Source organism: Kogia breviceps, chromosome 2 (assembly GCF_026419965.1).
Source record: "Kogia breviceps isolate mKogBre1 chromosome 2, mKogBre1 haplotype 1, whole genome shotgun sequence".
Classification (NCBI taxonomy): domain Eukaryota; kingdom Metazoa; phylum Chordata; class Mammalia; order Artiodactyla; family Physeteridae; genus Kogia; species Kogia breviceps.
Genome location: NC_081311.1, coordinates 7346715 through 7369268, shown reverse-complemented (window position 1 = coordinate 7369268; position 22554 = coordinate 7346715). Strand labels below are relative to the sequence as shown.

Genomic DNA, 22554 nt, shown 5'->3' with positions numbered 1-22554 from the left:
AATCCTCACCAAAACAAACGGCAACACAAAATATTTATATAAATAGGGCTACAAAAGAAACATGAAAAATTCATTTCAACAGATTTATGAACATTTACATTCCAAATTAGGAAAGAAGCAAAGAACCTTAAAAAAATTAGTGAAGTAATCTTTATTGTATGCAAAAGGGACCATGGAAGTCAATCTTAAAAGCTAGTGACAAGCCCCTTGGCAGTGATGCATGGCAGTGTGTCCTGTTAGTGTCCTGTATCTATCTAACTCCAAAAACCATTTTCTAAGAGAAGCATGCCTAGAAAAATATCTTCAATTGTATATAATTATTTCTTTAACATTTCCTGTTGTAACATTTCGCTTATTTAAATTCTGCATTAAGCTCTAAAACTGAACAGAAGTTAAAGAATTTATTCAGTAGTTCTCAGACACAGACACATTTTTAATCACTCTTTAGAAGGCTAAAGTCTGTTCCTCATTATGAAAGACAGACAAATATGTTTTTGTCTGGTGGTTCCAGGGATAAAAGAGAACACCTGTATTTAAAATCCAGGAAAGGAACTTGCCCTACACAGTGTAACTTTGAGCATTTATTAAAACTGTCAAGCTTCAAGAAGAAAGACTATTGAAACGGGGCCTCAATAGTTCTAAAAGAAACAAATTTAACATAGAAGATAATAAAATTAATGACATGAAATAAAAGACAATAAATCACATAATTCTTGTTTTCCAGAGGCAACAGCAATGAAGCTCACATTTCAAGCCTCAAACACTTCAAGTTTTACATTATATAACCTGCCAAAGCCATCGAATGCACACAAAAGGACATGTGTTAAGTGTTCTCCCTCCTACTGCCTATTCCCTTACTACCAAAAAGAAAACAAACTCTGAGATAAAGCGCATGCAATACAGTTATAAATTCATTTCCCATTAGCTTGTGACAACTGAGGTTCAAAATTTAACCACAAACTTAGTACCATTACCATATCACTTATTAATACTCCATCCTGAAAATTCTTCCTACTCCTTTAAAAAAAAAATACTAATCTGAAATTGAGTCTAAGAAAAAAAACTGCAAATATATAGTTACAGATTCTCAAGGTACTTTCCCAGAAAGTCCTGTGCACTGCATGAGAAAAGTGACAGGTGAAATAATCCTTAAACCATGCAAGAAACAGTCTTCCAAAGAGCTCAAAATATTTGTGTATGGATTAAAGATTCTCGATTCTTACAAGATCCCCATTTAGTAGACATAGCACTAATTATACTTTGCTAATGGGGCAAAAAAGGATCCTGTCTTGGCACCAAAATCTTGCAAAAAGTAGAGATTTCCTCAAGAATTAATAGGTAGTAATTCTTCTAAGTTCCTACATTTTGTTTCTGTGCAATGTTAAAAAAGAATATACACTGAAAACAAGAAGAAAAATCCTAAATATCTTAATGACCACTAGACAAGACAAAGTATCTATAAAATGAAAACTCTCATACCAGACTTTAAAAAATACTACTACCATCTGCATTATTAATATTATTACTAATTACCAGTATATCAGTACACTGAAGTCAGAAACACAATATATGCACTTTCTTTGTTTGATTCCCTAAATAACAGATTATACAGCTTAAACAAAGAACTTAATTTTTACAGGCTCATAAGTTTTAGTACTTAACTGCCAGGATTTCTTGGAAAATTTTACAAAGGACTCTGGATCTCAACCAATATTATTTCTTTGTTCTTTGCATATACAGTTAAAAGGACTACCATGGTTATTAACAAAGAAGAAAAGTAGGCGACTCCCACAAATAGAAAAGTAAAATACTATAACACCATGGAAAAAAAAAAAACCTATTTAAGTGCATTAAACCTGAGGTAAGAACACATTTAAACAACATAACAGCCATTTACCTTCACTGAATTCATTTAGCAACTCTTCCTTGGTCCAATTACATGAGGTTATTAGAAAAAAGCCTTTCACTTTCAACACCCTGGAGAGAGATTTCACATATTGCTTCCTCTTTTCAACTGCATTGTCAGGATTAAGGCTTATGGCATCAAAAGTCCCTTTGTCAATACAAATATGAAATCCAGACAGTTTTGTGGAAGGATTCAAAAAGTCTTCTACCTATATTAAAAATCAATGTCTATGTGAGAACAATTCACACTCAATATTTACTGAATTTAAGTAACAATCTGTAAAAAGTTACAGATAAAAAGAGCAATTACTTATGATGGCATTTTACATATAATAAACATTTTTAACTTTATATCTAACTTTTATGTGGTTCATTCCAAGATCATTAAAGCTAAGATTAGTAAGCAAGACTGACAGTGTTTCCTGGACATTCCAAATCTCTACAAATTTGGAAACAAATCAAAGCCAGGTGTATTGCCTAATAATACTAGCACATAAATGGGGCTCACAAGCTTGGTTTATGAAAAAGTTATTTCTGTCAAAAAAAAGAATATTTGAAATATTTTTTTAAATGACAAAAAAATATCTGGAGCTCAAACAAGGCACTTGAAATAAGATGATCTGTAGCTGACATTACTAGCTGTATGACCTGAGGTAAACATGGTAAATCAAAAGTTCTTTTGCCTTGACTCAGCAGCTTACAAAGCAACTAACGGATACAATGAATGGCACAAAGCTTACGAAATTAAAGGACTGCTTAAACTGCAACTACTTAACTTTATAAATATCATGCACTTCAGATTTTGAAAGTCATGTATCAGCATCTCATTCATTTTCAATAACTTCAATAACTTACTGATACTTTAGAAGCATTTGAAATAGTGATCTGCCCCAATTTCATAAAATATTCAAAATAATTTGCCAACAAACTTAATTCTGAAAAGCTGCTTTGAAAAAGTAATTAAGAAATTAGCTCATGATTATTCATGTAAACTTAAAATAATCATAGTGTATTATCTAAAACTCCTATTGTTTTACCTGAAAATGTGTATTGCATGTTTACATACATTTGAACATAGGTTTCCTGCCCCTGCCTCACATCAAAGTATTCATTACAACCTGAAGCAAAATAATGACTACCACTCTTAAGAGTGAAGTTTGGAGAAGTTCCTATCCTAAATGCCTATATAAAAGTATTCATTTAGTGGGACTTCCCTGGTGGTGCAGTGGTTAAGAATCTGCCTGCCGGGCTTCCCTGGTGGCGCAGTGGTTGGGGGTCCGCCTGCCGATGCCGGGGACACGGGTTCGTGCCCTGGTCCGGGAGGATCCCACATGCCGCGGAGCGGCTAAGCCCGTGAGCCGTGGCCGCTGGGCCTGCGCGTCCGGAGCCTGTGCTCTGCGGCGGGAGAGGCCACAGCAGTGAGAGGCCCGCATACCGCAAAAAAAAAAAAAAAAAAAAGAATCTGCCTGCCAATGCCGGGGACCTGGGTTTGAACCCTGGTCCGGGAGGATCCCACATGCTGTGGAACAACTAAGCCCATGCGCCACAACTACTGAGCCTGCGCTCTAGAGCCCGTGCGAGCCACAGCTACTGAAGCCCGCAGGCCTAGAGCCTGTGCTCCACAACGAGAAGCCACCACAGTGAGAAGTCCGCACATCGCAATGAAGAGTAGCCCCCACTCACTGCAACTAGAGAAAGCGCGTGAGCAGCAACGAAGACCACCACAGCCAAAAATAAATAAATGAATAAATTTAAAAATAAATTTATTTTAAAAGTATTCATTTATTCAATAGATATTTCATAGACACCTATTATATGCAGGAACTTTTCAGGCCCTGGGACTATAACTGCAAACAAAGCAAAAAAAGGTCCCTGAGGCTTCCCTGGTGGCGCAGTGGTTGAGAATCTGCCTGCCAATGCAGTGGACACGGGTTCGAGCCCTGGTCTGGGAAGATCCCATATGCCATGGAGCAACTAGGCCTGTGAGCCACAATTACTGAGCCTGCGAGTCTGGAGCCCGTGCTCCGCAACAAGAGAGGCCGCGTTGGTGAGAGGCCTGCGCACCGCAATGAAGAGTGGCCCCCACTTGCTGCAACTAGAGAAAGCCCTCACACAGAAACAAAGACCCAACACAGCCATAAATAAATAAATAAATAAATAAAATTTAAAAACAAAAAACAAAAAACTGGAGAGTCTCAGGGTTCTCTCATAGGCCTTTAAAAAAAAAATAGGTCCCTGCATGAGAATATATCTCATATTCTCTAAAAGGAGAGGCAAACAATAAATAAGCTAACCAAATTATTTCAGATAAAGTGCTATGAAGAAAAAAAAGAATAATGAAGACAGTGAGTGACTGGGAGGAGAAATGTTTTGGAAAAGGTAGTCAGGCAAGACCTCTTTAAGAAGGCGATATTTGAGCAGAGACCAGAATGATGAGAATGAGCCAAACAAACTAAGATCTGGGGCAAGAACATTCTAGGCAGAGAGCAGCAGGTATAAAGACTGGAGAAAAACAGGGCTGACACGTATCAGGAGCGGAAAGAAAGCCGGTGTGGCTGGAGTACTGGTGATAAAGAAAGAAAGAGGTAAGAAATGAGGGGCTTTGTAAGGCTGGGTGGGCGTTCAGATCCCATTCTGAATGCAACGGGGAAGCCCTTGGAGGCTTGTGAGCAAGGAAGTGACACAAGCTGATTTATATTTAAAAAACTAACTCTGGGTACCCTGTGGTAATGGACAGCAGGGTGGCAAGAGTGGAAACGGGAAGGCTAAGTAAGAGGCTACTACAGTCATCTAAGTGAGAAATAATGGTGGCTTGGATCTCGGAGGTAGCAGTGGAAATACCAAGAAATGATCACATTCCTGATATACTCTGAAGATAAAACCAACAAAATTGGCTATAGGATTTTTTGTTGTTGTTGGCGCCTTGAGGCTTTCAGGACCCTAGTTCTCCGACCAGGGAGTGAACCCGGACCACAGCAGTAAAAGCGCCAAGTCCTAACCACTGGACTGCCAGGGAATTCCCTGTTATAGGATTTTAAGGAAAGAGTGGGTAGGGGATGGGAGGTGAGTGAGAAGTTTAAGGAAGAAACCAAGTGTTTCATTTTGGACCTATTAAGAGTCTTTTAACTATCCAAGCAGAACTATAGAATAAGCAGTGTTTATATAATTCTAGAGCTCAAAGGAGAAGCCTGGGATAAAAATATAAATGCAAGAGTCATCATCTCCTCACGATCAGAGGGCAAAACATAAATTGAGTAATCTTTGGTGGCATTATACTACTTTAGGCATTTACAACTTTTTTTAAAAAATTTTTTTGCGTTACGCGGGCCTCTCACTGTTGTGGCCTCTCCCGTTGCGGAGCACAGGCTCCGGACGCGCAGGCTCAGCAGCCATGGCTCACGGGCCCAGCCGCTGCGCGGCATGTGGGATCCTCCCAGACCGGGGCACAAACCCGTGTCCCCTGCATCAGCAGGCGGATTCTCAACCACTGCGCCACCAGGGAAGCCCTTACAACTTTTTGATTAGTTAATCCGAAGTTAGCTATTATTTGTGTGTATTTGCAAAAATAAAGAGCGAAAGAAAGAATAAACATACCTGCACACAAGGAAGAGGAGAAAATAACTTTCCCAAACTGACTAGACTGAAAATTTTAATACTGTCACTTAAAAAGTATCATTTTGGATTATTTATGATTGACCCTTAATTTATGAGCTCAAAGATGTCAGCAAATTAATATACTTCAGAAACATTTAAACTTTATAACTTATTGTAAATTAAAATAAGTTACAGTAATATAAATAAGTTACCTTCAACTTAATGTTAGATAAACCTTCTTTCTCTATAATATTTCCAGAAAGCTGTATTGCAGAAGGAGAGTAATCAATTCCAGTAATATTAGAGAAACCAAATTTTGCCTAGGGATAGAGAAATAATGTTATACTTTAGTTTTCAGAAGTTTTAAATACTGTTTTACCTATGAATTATAATATCTCTTTAGGACTGGGACTGTTTTTTTTTAATATATCAAATGACATATACCATGCAATAATCTAAAATGTTTAAATTTCATTGTAGAATCTAAATAGAAACTAAAAGTTTAAATTTATATAATGTGACAATTTATTCTTTTATAATATTTGATTTTTTTCAAAAGGAAATTCATTTTCTTAAAGACAACGAGAATATATGTGTATTTCAGCCCTAGAGCAGAAAAATGTAGCATTAACTTCTAATGCCGATATGCTTTTTTTTTTTTTCTTTTGTGGTATGCGGACCTCTCACTGCTGTGGCCTCTCCCGTTGCGGAGCACAGGCTCCGAACGCGTAGGCTCAGCAGCCATGGCTCACAGGCCTAGCCACTCCACGGCATGTGGGATCTTCCCGGACCGGGGCACAAACCTGTGTCCCCTGCATCGGCAGGCAGTTTCTCAACCACTGTGCCACCAGGGAAGCCCTGATATGCTTTAATTCACACAAAAATCTGTCATAGATTTTACTTAACACAATTAAGTTACATGAATAAATTAAATGCATATGTAGTAAGTTCTTGCTTTTAAAAATTTTTCTTCAGTGTACTTACAAATCATGCAATTCTCCACCAACCATGTGATCATTAACCACCTTACATTTGTATAGTATTTTTTCGTTTTTGAAATATCTCATACATCCCAATAGACCTTTACAAAAAACCTGTGAGATAAATTGGGCAGGTATTCATACCCCCAAAGAGTTAAAGAAAGCTCACTGGACTTAAGAGGTTTGAGACTAAACATGCAGTCCAGCTGTTTACTAACCACATTAACCCATCTAAGGGTGTGTGGAGCCTGAGGCAGAAGCATGATGGCCTCTGGTCTTCACCCCTAACTATGCTGAATATTGTTAGACCAATCAGACTAAAGAAAATTTCAAAGGAAATCTGAAGAAGAACAGAAGTTGCAAAGTAAAGTGTAGCCTGAAATTCTCTTCCAGCTCTTCACCATTTACTAAATGGTTACTTCCTTCAAAACTACTTAACCTACTCCAACACCACCCATTTAAGACTTATTTAAACTTTTCAACCCTAAGTGACTGATTCCTAATCTAAACTCAAGTAACACAACAATTATTTTCCACAGAGCATTTTGCTCCCTTTGATCATTTTTATTTTCAGTCTTAAGGTCTAATATCCCTTCTTTGATGCCAACCTCCTATTCTTTTAGCAATCTCAATCCATATTTTTCAAGATCTTCATTTTCTCCCAGTTTCCCTCATTTATCAGACCTAGAATGCAGGATGATTCTATCAATTGACTCTTACCAGTTCCTTCTTCTCCAAGCCTGTTTATTCTTCCCTTAGAATTTATAAAAATCATATGTAGATGTTTTAAGTTTCTAGAACAATCATCCTCAAACTACTGCCAACATTTTTCACATTCAATTTCTGGCACTCAGTGAGAAATAAGCAGACATTCAAGGAAATAATGACGAAAAACCAAAGGGAAAAAACTTACATTAGAAAAAGACCCACAGGAGACTCAAATAAAAGAATGATCAGAAACATATTTAAAAAACTGAAATAAATGACAATTTGGAGAATTGTGACAGAAATGAAAACTATAACAAACAAACATACAAATAAGATAATTTTAAAATGCAATGATTAAATTAAGATACTCAAGGATGGGCTTGATAGCAGATTGGAAACACACAAACAAAATAGTGAAGTGGAAGAAAAGTCAGAAGAAAATACCACTTTAAGCACAAAATGACAGAAGGATGTAAAATTTAAAACAAGAAAGAACATAAAAGATATAATATGGCACAGAGTATAAGACCTAAATATATATAATAGGAGTCTTAGAAAAAGAGGAAATAAGAATAGGACAGAAAAGAAAATGACATATGACTGAGAACTTTCTAATTTTGAAAAAGGATCCCAAGCCACAGATTTAAGAAGCACTATAAACTCAAGTCATGATAAAAACAAAGACAGTATAGGATAATATATAGATCTGATAAAATATATAATTTATATTATATACAAATAGTATAATATATCTGATGAAAACCAAAATCAGAAAAATCTCAAAAGCATTCAGGGAGTGGGGTGGGGGATACAATGCGACAGATTACCTGCAAAATACCAACAGCAAGACTGACGGCTGGCAATAAGTCATAAAGAATGGAAGCCAGAAAACAACAAAAGGAAAATGTCAATCTAAAATTATATACCCAGCAAAAAAAAAAAAAGTATATATGTGTGTGTGTGTGCATGTGTGTGTGTGTGTGTGTGTGTGTGTGTGTGTGTATCCATCAAAAATGTAGGCGGTCACTGAAAAAGCACCGAATATAAGCAATGATTGTTAGCATGACAAAAATACAGAAAACTAAACATTATGTGTCACATAGGCAAATATACATGACCACCTATTAAATTTACTTGTTTTAAAAAAACTGAATTTGATAAAAATCTATATATCAGAGGTAAACAAACCTTTTCTTTAAAGGAACAGAGCATAAATATTTTACACTTTTCCAGTCATACAATCCCTGTCACAACTACTCAACTCTACTACTGTAGCACATAAGCAGCTACAGACAGCTGTATTCCAAGAAATATTTATAAAAACAGGGGAAGCCTAGATTTGACTCATAAACTAGTTTGCTGACCCTTATTCTAGATTTAACTTCCAACCTACAGAAAACACAGGGGACAGAAAACATATTAAATACTACTACAGAAATGCGATTAGAAAGTCCACACTGTGGTAAATCATTTGGGACTAATAAACTACCTTCTACAACAAATAAATCACCAAGTTACATAAAGAAAAAATGTAGGGAGAACTTGAAAGAGCCTTAGGAGACTATCAGCCAACTGCAATATGTGGACTCAATAACAGAATGGAAATGACAGAAGAAAAATCAATGAACTTGAAGACACATCAATACTAGTTATCAAATCTAATCAATAGAGAAAAATAATTGGAAAAAAATGAACAGGTCCCAAAGCTTCAGGGACCTGTGGGACAATACAAAGAGGCTTAACATTGATATTTACAGACTCTCAAAAGGAAAGGAGAATGTGATTCAGGGGAAAAAAAAAATTGAAAACAAAGGCTGAAAACATCCCAAATTTGGCAAAATTAAGTTCTTAAGTTCTCAGATTCAAAAAGTTCAGTGAACCCCAAACAGCATAAGGAGAAAGAAATCCAAGCAGCAGTACATCATAATTAAACTGGTAAAAACTAAAAGACAATGGAAAAAATCTTGAAAGCATCTAGAAAACTGATGCATTACTCACAGGAACACAACAATTCAGACGACTAATGATGTCTCATCAAAAACTATGGAGGTCACACAACATTTTTAAAGTACTGAAAAAACAGTTAATTCAGAATTCTATATTCAGCAAAAACATCCCTCAGGAATGAAGGTGAGATAAAGACATTCTCAGGTGTAGAAACGCTAAGAAAATTTCTTGCCAGGAAAGCTGCTCTAAAATCATTCCTGAAGGAAGTTCTTTAGACAGAAGGTAAATAATACCAAAACAAACAAATTTGGAAGATCAGGAATGAAGAAAAAAGCTGCGAAAGTAAATGTCTGTGTTAACATAATTAACTACTATTCTCCTTTGAAAGGAAATATTATAGCATTATCCTACAGGATTTTCAATGTAAAGGTAATATTTAAGACAACTGCAATATAAAGAAGGGAAGATTAAAAAACTCACAGGTGGTTAAGGTTTTCCACATACCACATGGAACGGTAAAAACTGATTCTAAGTAGATTGTGTAAATGAAGTATGTATATTATAATCATACAGCAACCACTAAAAAAGCCAAAAAGATACAGTCATTACAGCAACCACTAAAGAAACTATACAAAGACATTTATACAAATAGATATATCTAATTAAAATGGAATACTAAAAAATGTTCAAATAAACCAAAATAAGCAGGAAAGGAGAAAGGGAAGAATGAAAAAACAGAGGTAACAAAGAGAAAAGAAATAATAAAATGGTAGACCTAAATCCAAATGTTCTAAATATACCAATTAAAGGATAGAGATTATTAGAAAGGATAAAAAAACATGACCCAACTATATGCTGGCTACAAGAAACTCACTTCAAATATAATGATATAGGCTGGTTCAAAGAGAAAGAATAGAAAAGGATATACCATGCAAATACTAATTTTAAAAAGTTGAACTTCACACCCACAAGGATGGCTACAATCAAAAAGATAATAAAAAGTGTTGGTGAGAATATGGAAAAATTGGAACTCACATACAGTGTGCATGGAAGTGTATAATGGTATAGCCACTGTGAAAACAGTCTAGCAATTTCTCAAAAGGTTAAATATACAGTAACCATATGAAGCTGGGTATATACCCAAGAGAAATGAAAACGTATGTCCATACAAAAACTTATACATGAATTTTCACAGCAGCATTTTTCAAAATAGCCGAAAAGCACAAACAACTTAAATGTCCATCAACTGGCGAGTGGAAAAACAATATGTGGTAAACCCATCCAACAGAATATTAATTGGACAAGAAGAGGAAAAAAGTATTGATACATGCTACAATATGGATGAACTTTGAGAACATTATGTTAAATGAAAGAAGCCAGACACAAAAGACTACATATTGATGATTCCATTTATATGAAATGACCAGAATAGACAAATCCACAGACACAGAATGTAGATTAGTGGTTGCCAGGGGTTGAAGGAAATGGGGAATAAGGAGTGAACAATAATGAATATAGGGTTTCTTCTTGGGGTGATGAAAATCTTCAGGAATTAAAATAGTGGCGATGGTTGTACAAATTTGTGAATATACTAAAAACCACTTTCAAAGGGTAGATTTTATGGTATGTGGATTATATCTCAAATTTTTTAAAAAGCTGGAGTGGCTTTATTATTAGCATCAAAGTAAAGAAAACTACCAATGTTAAAGAGGAACATTATACAATAAACGGGTCAATTCATCAATACACAAACACATACAATCCTAAATGTGTATCCTCTGAACAACAGAGTTTGAAAATACACGTAGCAAAAACTGACAGAAATAACAGTTAAAACAGACAAATCTACCAATATGGTCAGACACTTCAACATTACTATTTCCATAATTAATAGAACTAATAGACAGAAAACCAGTAAAGGTATAGAAATGAACAACACCATCAAACACCATAAGTCTAGTTAACATATACAGAATACTCTATCCAGTAACAGCAGAATACACATTTTTTTCAAGTGCACATGAAACATTCACCAAGATGGACATATCCTGGATCATAAAACAAAGTAACACATTTAAAAGAATTTAAATCATACAAAGTATGTTCTCTGACATAATCAAATTAGACTAGAAGTCAAAAGCACAAAGAGAAAAATCCACAACATGTGAAAATTAAATAACAGAATTCTAAATAATCTGGATCAAAGAAGAAAATTAGAGAATTCCCCGGTGGTCCAGTGGTTAGGACTCCACACTTTTCACAGCCAGAGGCCTGGGTTCAATCCCTGGTTGGGGAACTAAGATCCCACAAGACTCAAGGCACAGCCAAAAAAAAAGAAGAAGAAAATAAAAATACAGTATATCAAAATTTGTATGGTGCAGGAGCACGTACAGGAAAATTTATAGCATTTATATCATTAAATGTTTACATGAGAAAAGAAGGAAAGTCCCAAATCAATAATCTAAGCTTCTACCTTAAGAAGCTAGAAAAAAAGAACAAGAATAAATTAAAAGTAAAAAGAATGAAAAAATAATAAAATTAAGAAAGAACTCATTGAAATTGAAACATAAAAGCAATAGAGAAAGTCAATGAAAACAAAAGCAAATTTTTATAAAAGACAGAAAAAATGAATCTCTAGCATCATTATCAAAGAAAAAGAGAGAGAAGACACAAGTTACCAACATTAGGAATGAACAAGGGGATTTCAATACAGACCCAACAGACTTTAAAAGGATAAGAGAATACTGTGCAGAACTCTATACACACAAATTCACAATGGACTAATTCCTCAAAAAACCACAAACCACACAAACTCACTCAAATGAAATAAATAACCTAAATAGGACTGTGACTATTAAAGAAATTTAATTCATATTTTAAACCTTCAGAAAAGAAATCTCCAGGTTAAATGGTTTAATTGCAAATTCTACCAAACACTCAAGAAGAAATAACACTAGTGCTACACAGTATCTTAAAAAAATTTTAAAAGGAGGGAATTCTTCCCCACTCATTTTTTAAGGCCATCAATGCCCTGAGGCCAAAACCAAATAAAGATAATACAGGACTGCAGGGAAACTGCAGACCAATAACCCTCAAGAATACAGCTGTAGGGAATTCCCTGGCAGTACAGTGGTTAAGACTTCACCTTCCAATGAAGGGGGTGTGGGTTCAATCCCTGGTCGAGCTAAGATCCCACATGCCTAGTGGACAAAAAAACAAAACATAAAACAGAAGCAACATTGTAACAAATTCAATAAAGACTTTAAAAATGGTCTACATCAAAATAATCCTTTTTTAAAATTAATTAATTTATTTATTTTGTTGTGCCAGATCTTAGTTGTGGCAGGCAGGCTCCTTAGTTGTGGCATGCAAACTCTTAGTTGTGGTATGCATGTGGGATCTAGTTCCCTGACCAGGGATCCAACCTGGGTCCCCTTGCCCTGGGAGTGCATAGTCTTATCCACTGTGCCACCAGGGAAGTCCCCCCAAAAAAGCTTAAAAAAACACAATACAGATTTAAAAGTTCTCAATAAAATAGTAACAAATTGAATCTAGCAATATAGAAACAGAATTATACATTATGACCAAATGGGGCTTATTCCACAAGTGCAATACTGGTTCAATATCTGCAAATCAATTAATATAATCCACCATATTAACAATCTAAAGAAAAAAACCTCATGATTATATTCACTGATGCAAAAACAATTTATTTTATTTTATTATTTTTTTAACGAAATTCAAGAAATACATCCTAGAAATACAAGGGAACTTCTTCAACCTGATAAAGGGCATCTAATAAAATCCTGCTGCTAATATCATCCTTAATGGTGAAAAATTGAAGACTTTCCCCCTAAGATGGGAACAAAGAAGGAATGTGCCATCACCAGTCCTAGTCAGTATTGTATTGGAAGACCTAGGTAGTATAATCAGGCAAGAAAAAAAAAAAAGGCATGCATATTGGAAAGAATGAAGTAAAACTGTCCCTATTCACAAATGGCATGACTGTCCACATAGAAAATCCCAGAAAATCCATTTAAACTTCCTAGAACTAATAATATGCAAGATTACAGGATACAAAGGCAACATAAAAATCAACCATATTTCTAGCAATAAACAATTGGAAACTGAATTTCAAAAAGCAATACCATTTTAAATACTCCAAAAAAAATACATAGGTATAAGTCTAAAAAATATGCACAGGACCTGCATGCTGAATGAAAACCAAAAAATGCTGAGGAAAGAAATCCAGGAAGACCTAAATAAATGAATAGACATACCATGTTCATGAATTGGAAGACTCAAGAGAGTAAAGATGTCGATTCTCCTCAAATCATAGATTTAGCTCAATTTCAATGAAATTTTCAGCATGGATTCTTTTGTAGATATTTACAAACTAATTCTTAAATTTATTTGGAAAGGTAAAGAAACTAGAATGGCCAATACAATATTTCAAAAAGAATAAAGTTGACAGAATCACACTACCCAACTTTAAGATTTACTAAAAAGCTACAATAATCAAGATAGCATCCAGAAGATGTCACCATGAATTCTTCCAAACATTTAAGAATGAAACAAAGCTAATCTTACAAAAATCCTCTGAAAAATATAAAAACAGAGACAAGTCTCATCTCATTTTATTAGACCAGCATAACCTTGATACAAAAACTTTACATTAAAATTGCAAGTAAGCACAACTAGACAGCCCTCATGCCGCAACAAAAGATCCCACATGCTGCAACTAAGACCCGATGCGGCCAAAAATAAAGTAAATAAATAAATATTTTTAAAAATAAAATTGCAAGTGAGGAAAATTACTGGCTAATCTCTCATGAAGCTATATAATTCCCAAGTAGAATACTACCAAATCAAATCCAACAATATATGAAAAGGATAATACACCACAATCAAACTTGGTTTACTTCAGGAATGGAAATTTGTTATAACATTGAACAGTCACTACAATTATCTCAATAAAAACGTCAATTAAAAAAAAAACTGAGGGGCTTTCCTGGTGGTGCAGTGGTTAAGAATCTGCCTGCCAATGCAGGGGACACGGGTTCGAGCCCTGGTCCTGAAAGATCCTACATGCCACAGAGCAACTAATCCCGTGCACCACAACTACTGAGCCTGCGCTCTAGAGCCCGTGAGCCACAACTACTGAGCCTGCATGCCACAACTACTGAAGCCCACGCACCTAGAGCCCATGCTCTGCAACAAGACAAGCCACCTCAATGTGAAGCCTGCACACTGCAACAAAGAGTAGCCCCCGTTCACCATAACTAGAGAAAGCCTGCACACAGCAACAAAGACCCAACGCAGCCAAAAATAAATAAATAATTTTTTAAAAATTGAGGAGCCCCACCAAAATCAATCAATTCAATTCTAACAGAAGAAGAAAAATCATCTGATCATATCAATGAATATTAAAGAAAGCAACTGATCAAGTTCAACTACCATTATGATTAAAAACTCTTAACAAACTAGAATATAAAGGAACAGCCTCAATCTGGATGACTACCTATAAAAACCTAGAGCTAACATCATATTTAACAGTGAAATATTAGAAGCTTTACTCTTCTAATTGGCAGTGTTAGAAGGCTATCTGCCTTCACAATTTCTATTCAATGTTGACCTAGAGACTGCACAGCATTTTAATAAACAAAATATTAAGAATGGAATAGAAGAAATACAACTACTATTTACACATGACATTACAGTCTTTATAGAAAATCCAAAAGAATCTATAAATAAATTATTAGAATTAATGTGTGACTTATTGGATGCAAGATCAATATAAAAATCTGTTGTACTTATACATAGTAGCAATAAACTATCAGAAAATAAAATTAAAAGCATAACAATAATAATCACACACACAAAAAATTCTAGGAATCAACCAAGGAAAAATACTGGGTTGGCCAAAAAGTTGTTTTGGTTATTTGGGGTCTTTAAAAATAAATTTATTTATTTATTTTTGGCTGCATTGGGTCTTCGTTGCTGTGCGCGGGCTTTCTCTAGTTGCAGTGAGCGGGGTCTACTCTTCGTTGTGGCGCGCAGGCTTCTCATTGAGGTAGCTTCTCTTGTTGCAGAGCATGGGCTCAAGGCGCGTGCGCTTCAGTAGTTGTGGCACGCAGGCTCAGCAGTTGTGGCACACAGGCTTAGTTGCTCTGCGGCATGTGGGATCGTCCCAGACCAGGGCTCGAACCCGTGTCCCCTGCATTGGCAGGCGGATTCTTAACCGCTGCGCCACCACGGAAGCCCTGTTTGGTTTTAAGTAAAAGTAAGACACATTTTTCATTTTCACCAAGAACTTTATTGAACAATGTATTCATTAACCGAGCAAACTTTTTGGCCAACCTAATATATAAGATCTCTGTACAGAAAATCTCTATACAGACAAAATACTACTGAGAGAAAATTAAGAACTAAATAAATGGAGGAATACATCATGTTCATGGATTCACTCAATACTATAAACATGTAAACGCTCCTCAAACGGATCCATAAATTCAATACCATCCTAATCAAAATCCCAGGGTGGGTTTTTTTTTTCCTGAAAAGTGATGATTCTAAAATTTAAATAAATATGCTAAGAGCTAACTAACAACATACAAGACAACAATGGAAAAGCTATCAAAGTTGGAGAACTTACATTAACCAAATGGGGACACTTACAAAGCTGCAGTAATTAGGACATTTTGGCACTGGTATAAGGCTAAACAAACAGACCCAAAGGAATAGAACAGAGGATCCAGAAACAGACCCAAACACATACCATTACTGGACTTATGACAGAGGCACCCCTACAGTGCAGTGGGGGAAAGAGCAGACATTTCAATAAGTGATGCTGGGTTATCTGAATATTCATAGGGAAAAAAATAAATAAACCTTGACTCTACCTCACAACATACACAGTAATTAATTGGGACCTAAGTGTGAAAAAGAAAACAACAAAGTTTCTAGAAAAACATACAGGAAAATATCTTTTTGACTCTGGGTAGGCAGATTTAGTAGAAAGCACTAACCATTTATAAATGATATATTAAACTTTAGTAAAATTAAAGAACTTCTGTTCATCAAAAGATACTATTACAGGGACTTCCCTGGTGGTCCAGCGGTTAAGATTCCAAGCTCCCAATGCAGGGGGCCTGGGTTCAATTCCTGGTCAGGGAACTAGATCCCGCGTGCCGTGACTAAAAAGATCCCGTGTGCCGCAAGGAAACACAGCAAGAAAGATCCTGCATGCTGCAACTAAGACCTGGCGCAGCCAAATAAATAAATAATTTTTTTTAAAAAAGATACTATTACAAAAGTGAAGAGACAAGCAACACACCAGATACAAAGGTTATATACACAGAATATATAAAAAACTCCTACAAATCAATAAAAGAAAGGCAACACAATTTTTAAATAGGCAAAAGCTTGAATAGGCATTTCACAAAAAAGAACAGCCAAATAGACAGCATATGAAAATATGCTCAAAATCCTTAGTCATCGGGGAAATGAGAATAAAACCACAAGATACCACGACACACCTACCAGAATCACTGGAATTGGATAAACTGACAAGAGCAGGTGTTGGCAAGGATGTGGAGCTACTGGAATTCTCACTCACTGCCAGCAGGAGTGCAAACTACTGCAAACAATCTGGAAAACTGTTTGGCAGTATTCATAATAACAGTGCTGGAAATGAGTCACGTGACCATCAACAGGAGAATGAACGAATAAAATGAATGAAAGAATAAATCAATAAATAAATTGTGGTATTTTCATATAGTACGGTACTAACCACAATGAAATGAAGCACTCTAGTGCTACACACACTATGAAAGACCATGGATAAACCTAACAAATCCATGCTCAGCCAAAGAAACCATATCCAGAAAGTGCATATACCCAAAGATACCATTCCTATCAAGTCAAAAAGAGGCAAAACTCAACGAAATGGAAAAAGGATAATCTTTTCAACAAATGACGGATGGAACAATTCAGCATTCACATGCCAAAAAAAAAAAAAAAATTAATTCAAATCAAATAATAGATCCAAATGTAAAATGTAAAACTTTAAAACTTTTAGAAGAAAACCTAGAAGACCTATGTGACCTTAAGTTAGGCAAAGAGTTCTTTAATATGACAACAAAAGCACGATCCATATAAGAAAAAATTAATAAATTTGACTTCATAAAAATGAACTTCTGCTCTTCAGAAGATATTGTTAAAGAGAATGAAAAAAAAACAAGCAAACAAATGAGAAAACATGTGCATATCACATACCTGACAAGGAACTTATATCCACAATACATAAAGAATCCTCAAATCTTAATAAGTAAACAGGCAACCCAATTTAAAAATAGGCCAAAGATTTGAACACACATTTCACCAATATACAGATGGCAAATGAGCATGTGAAAAAGGTAATCAGGGCTTCCCTGGTGGCGCAGTGGTTGCGAGTCCGCCTGCCGATGCAGGGGACACGGGTTTGTGCCCCGGTCCGGGAAGATCCCACATGCCGTGGAACGGCTGGCCCATGGCCATGGCTGCTAGGCCTGCGCATCCGGAGCCTGTGCTCCGCAACGGGAGAGGCCACAACAGTGAGAGGCCCGCGTACCACAAAAAAAAAAAAAAAAAAAAAAAGTAATCAACATCATTAGTCATTAAACTACAATGAGAAACCAGTACAGCTGACATGAAAAATAGCCTAACTTATGATGACAGAAGTCAAAATAATCATTAACTTTAGGAGGGAATGAGTCAGAGGGGACACAAGGGGGCTTCTTCTATGATATTAATAATGTTTTATTTGTTGATCAGGTTGGTGAGTTACACACAAGTGTTCATTTTGTAAAAGCTGAACACTTATGACCTATTCACTTTTCTACATGGATGTTATACTTTATTCAGTAAGTTCACATTAAAAAAGAAAAAAATCTTCCCAAAGCGACTCCACATCTAGGTAGCTTCACCAGTGAATTCTACCAAACATTTAAGGAAGAAAAAACAATTGTCAACAAACTCTTTCAAAAAATAGATTCTCGTTTAATGATGTCAGCATAACCTCATACCAAACCCTGACAAGGACACTACAAGAAAGGAAAATTACAGGACAATCTCCCTCACGGACAAAGTTGCAAAAATCCTAAACAAAATATTAACAAACTGAATCCAGTAATATATATATAAGTTGGGTTTATTCCAGAAATGCACTTAACATTTGAAAATGATCAATGTAATTCACCTACATGAATAGAATAAAGGAAAAAATTCATATGGTTACCTCAACAGATACAGGAAAAACATTTAATCAACAACAACACACATGCACACACACCGTTAGCAAAGGAGAAACAGGAGGAAACTTCTGAAGTCTAATAACAGAGTTATCTACAAAACTAACTTACAAGATAACATCATACCTAACAGTGAAACACTGAACGTATTCTCTGAAAAGGGCGAAAAAGACAAGGATGCCTTCTGTCAGCACTTCTTTTCAACATTCTCCCAAAGGTCCCAAACAGTGTAATAAGGGGGGAAGAGTTACAAAGGATTGGAAAGGAAGAAATAAAACTATCATTATTTATAGTTTGCATAATTATATATGTAGAAAACATAAAAGAATCTATAGTTAAACTATTAGTCTCAAAGGATAAATCATTAACCTCTACAAGTGAGCTATTAGAATCTGAAAGTATCTACAGGTAAACAACAGAATGAATAAATAAAATTGTGGTATAACTGTACAAAGGATTCATATACAGCAACAAAAACGAATGAACTGCTATGTACAAGTTGAGTGAATCTCACAGAATGTTGAGTGAAAGACACCAGAAAGAACACAGTGAGAAGGCTTCCATTTATATATCCAAAACAGACAAATTAATCAATGATGTTAAAACTCCTTGTAGTTACCCTTAGAGAGGAAGGAGGAGAAATTTAGAGAGGATTAGCAGGGAGTTTAAGGGGGGGGCTCTTCTAGAGTCTATAATATTCTATTTCTTGATTAGGGTGATATGTGTGTTCAACTTTGTAATAATTCATTGAGCCATATTCTTTGGTTTGCGCACTTTAACGTACTTATGCTGCAACTCGTTTCAAAAAAATTTATTACAATTTTTTCTAATCACATTTCACTGCTTCAAACATTTTAATGGCTCCCCATAGACTAAGAGTAAACTCTAAGCTCTTAGGTATGGCATAGGATATGGCTCCTACCTTTAATCTAAACCTCATCTCTGACTACCTCACACATACACTTTATATTCTAATTTACCAAATTATTTATAGGGCCAGAACCTTCATGCCTTTAGATAATGTTTCCACTTCTTGAAATTCTCTCCCTCTTTACACTCTATCCACACTCAACACAATTTCCACCCAACTTGGATATTAGCTCCCCCAAGACACTTCCTATCCCTCTTCCCCAAATCACTCCCTTCCCTATACTCAGTATATCTATCATTGCGTACATCAAGCTACAGCATTAGCTATTTATGTCTATGTCAGTCTATCCTCTACTGTACTGTGAACAACTCAAGCACAAGGTCTAAATTTTCATACTGCCAGTGCCTACCACAAGGCTTGACAGGTGATAGTCACTTAGCAAGTTTCACTGTTATGTATATAACCTTACAAACTGAAACAGTAAAACCATCTAGGATGAAGCCTAAGTCTTACACCTCCTCCACAGCACTTGGCAGAGCAATGATACACTACAGGCATTAACAGTGATGGTTTAGCTAGTAGTAGAACCTGTACTAAAACTCAGTTCCATGGACAAAATGCTCTATTCAAACCATATGCAAAACACTCTTCAAAAACAATATGCTCACCTAAGAAAAGGGATATATGTCCTACTGGAAATGTAAAAAAATCATCTTCCTTTTATAAGTACAGATTTCCAGAGTTTTGAGCTAGAAGAAACCAGAAATCACCTAGTCAAAATCTTTAGGAACGAACTGAAGTCCAGAAAAAAAAAGTGGCTTGCTCAAGGTTGAGACAATAGCAAGAAGGGCTAAGACTAGGACTCAGATCCCCTGGTTTCTCATTTAGTGCTTTCTCACAGCCCATGCAGCCTCCCTTTTGTACCATGTGACTTCTCAAGGTAAGTGGTACGACTGCTTTACTACTTTGGATTTAGATAGCTAGTATCCTCAATTGCAAATTTTTTTCTTAATTTCACTTTTAAATTTGATTCTAACACATGAATACTAATAGTACCAACAAGTTCAACCAGGAAAACACCATTTCCAGTTCCAATATCAAGCACTGAAGCATCCAATGGAATCTTGTGTTTCTGCATCCACCTTATTAGTCGAGTCATACTCTCTTCTCCAAACCTATTAGAAACAGAGAATCAGTTAATCAAATAACAGAGGGATAGAGAACAAAGGTTACAACCACATTCCACTTAAGCAGCTTATTCAGTTTGCTCAATTAAGTCTTTTCTGAAAGTAAGAAATAACATCTGTAACTGCTTAACCTTCATCAATACTATTATTTAGAAGAAAACACCCCCAAGAATAGAACAAAACAGATAAGGTTGGTATGTTACTTATTAATGTTTCTCTATATCAGCATTAACACTTGTACATGTTGGTGGCTCAAAACTGCATTGCTTATTGAAAAAGGACAATTATATAATAAGGGTTATTTCCTAATACTGTCATCAAATTTATATCTGGGCCATTAAAAGAGAAAAGAGAGAGATTCTTTCAATCTACCCACTAAAGCCAGAATCAGTCCAAGGTTCCCAAGATTTCTAGGGTTTCTCTGGGATAAGCACTTAACAGACACACACACACCTACACAATCTTCTGGATCATAATCCCACTACTTTTTCTAACTCACCAGATTTCTCCTGTATCTCCATATTCTTGGAAAGTTTGCAGTTCTCTCTCATAGACAGCATCCCAACTATATGAATAATCAAATGCAAAGCAAATTATTCAATTAAACTGTATTATGAATTAAAGGTATATTTCTAATACATTACTGGGATAGTTATGACAGAAATTGAAAACATTATTAGCGTTGATAAGTGCACATCGCTCAATCTTTTAACATCCTTGTGTTAAAAGAATGAAAGAAAGAATAAGTTTATACATGTAAAGCACTTACAACAATGCCTGACATTTAAAACGGTGTTATGTTTTAGCTTAAAAAATACAAAGACGTATCTGTCCAAGGGTCCCTAAGTCCCAAACACAAATCCAAAACTTGACTGTAAAGACATAGATAGTGTCATTACAGCACTTTTCAGTCTAAAATGTAAAGACACAAGAATTTTCTACCAATTAGGTGGTTACTCACAATGGAATTCGCCAAAATTAAGCTCCGCTTAAAGGTTAAGTTTTAAGACTTACTCTGACTCCTTTTAAGGACTCCTCCTCCATCAATTGCCGTCTCTTCCTATTTCATGTCTCTAGAAGCCCTTCTCCCCCTCCAAGCTACGCCTCATTTTTACCTTTCCCCACAGTCATTCATTCATCCATCTATTAATCCATTAAATAATTGCTGAGCGTCTGCTTAGGTCAGACCACTTTCTCCTACTCCAAGATGCCCACTATCTCCTCGCTCCCTCCTTAGACCACCCCCCCACCACCACCCCTTCCAGCTTCCACATCCCTGCCCTCGTCCCCTTAACCTCTTCAGCTCCCCCGCCGGGCAGTTCTCCTCCAGCCTCCTACCCTCGCCCACCAGCCCTATTCGTCAGCCCCGCCCACTTTCCCTTTCTTCAAGTCGGCCCGAAAGGTTCAAGACCCCTAAAAAAACCTCCCCAAGAGCTTTAGAGCCCTTCCCGCACCCCACAGGTCCCTTAGACGTCAACCCCTTGAAAGGCCTCTTTACAGCCGCCAGTGTAGTCCCTCGGGATTCCATCCCTACGACCCCCCCGGAGCCTCGTCCAAAGCGGCCCTTTAGGCTTCCTCCCGTCACGCCCCCTAAGCTCTCCCCATCTTCCCGGGCCGCCAAGGCCCCATCTCTCCTTCCCCTCCTGCGGCCCAGTCCGGGCAGCGCCGCTCACCCTTCCCTGCCCTGCGCCACACTCACTGCTCTCGGGTGCCCAGCGCAGACGGGGCGAAGCCATCCCCTCCGGGACTGCCCCCTCCAGACCGCGCCGCGGCCCCAGTGCCGCCGTCGTCGTCCGCGCCCTCGCTCATCGCGCTCCTTGCCCCGGACGGCCTTTGGAGCCGCCATAGAGACGTGGCGCGGGCAGAGCGGACGGGCGGGCTGGCGCCTCTAGGAGGCGGGAGTCGGCCCTCTCTACTGCTCCCGGCCCCGTCTGGGGTCCGCAGTCCTGCGCTTCTCCTGCAGCCACCCTGGTCCCGAGTCCCGGGTCCCAAGCCCAAAGTGGGCGGAGTGGGGCCTCGCCTCGGTCCCCACTCTCCCTCTAACCAGCGTCAGATGCACCCCCTTCTTCGAG

The 22554-nt window shown here is 36.9% G+C and overlaps 1 protein-coding gene across 3 annotated transcripts in view; it reads right to left on the bottom strand.

Moving 5' to 3' along the window:
• Nucleotides 1–22554, bottom strand: part of EEF1AKMT2 (EEF1A lysine methyltransferase 2) — a 74687-nt gene extending 52133 nt beyond the window's left edge. Inside the window, exons 1-6 of one of the 3 annotated variants that reach the window (XM_067024399.1) lie at nucleotides 22182–22547; nucleotides 20982–21047; nucleotides 20352–20470; nucleotides 8015–8043; nucleotides 5712–5819; nucleotides 1898–2114 (exon numbers count right to left, since the gene is read on the bottom strand). In XM_067024399.1, coding sequence (XP_066880500.1) covers nucleotides 1898–2114; nucleotides 5712–5819; nucleotides 8015–8043; nucleotides 20352–20470; nucleotides 20982–21047; nucleotides 22182–22291 — 649 coding nt within the window. In that variant the 5' untranslated portion in view covers nucleotides 22292–22547. Of the gene's footprint in view, nucleotides 1–1897; nucleotides 2115–5711; nucleotides 5820–8014; nucleotides 8044–20351; nucleotides 20471–20981; nucleotides 21048–22181 lie in introns of all 3 variants that reach the window. The other 2 variants (XM_059053989.2, XM_059053987.2) reach the window with 2 other exon arrangements.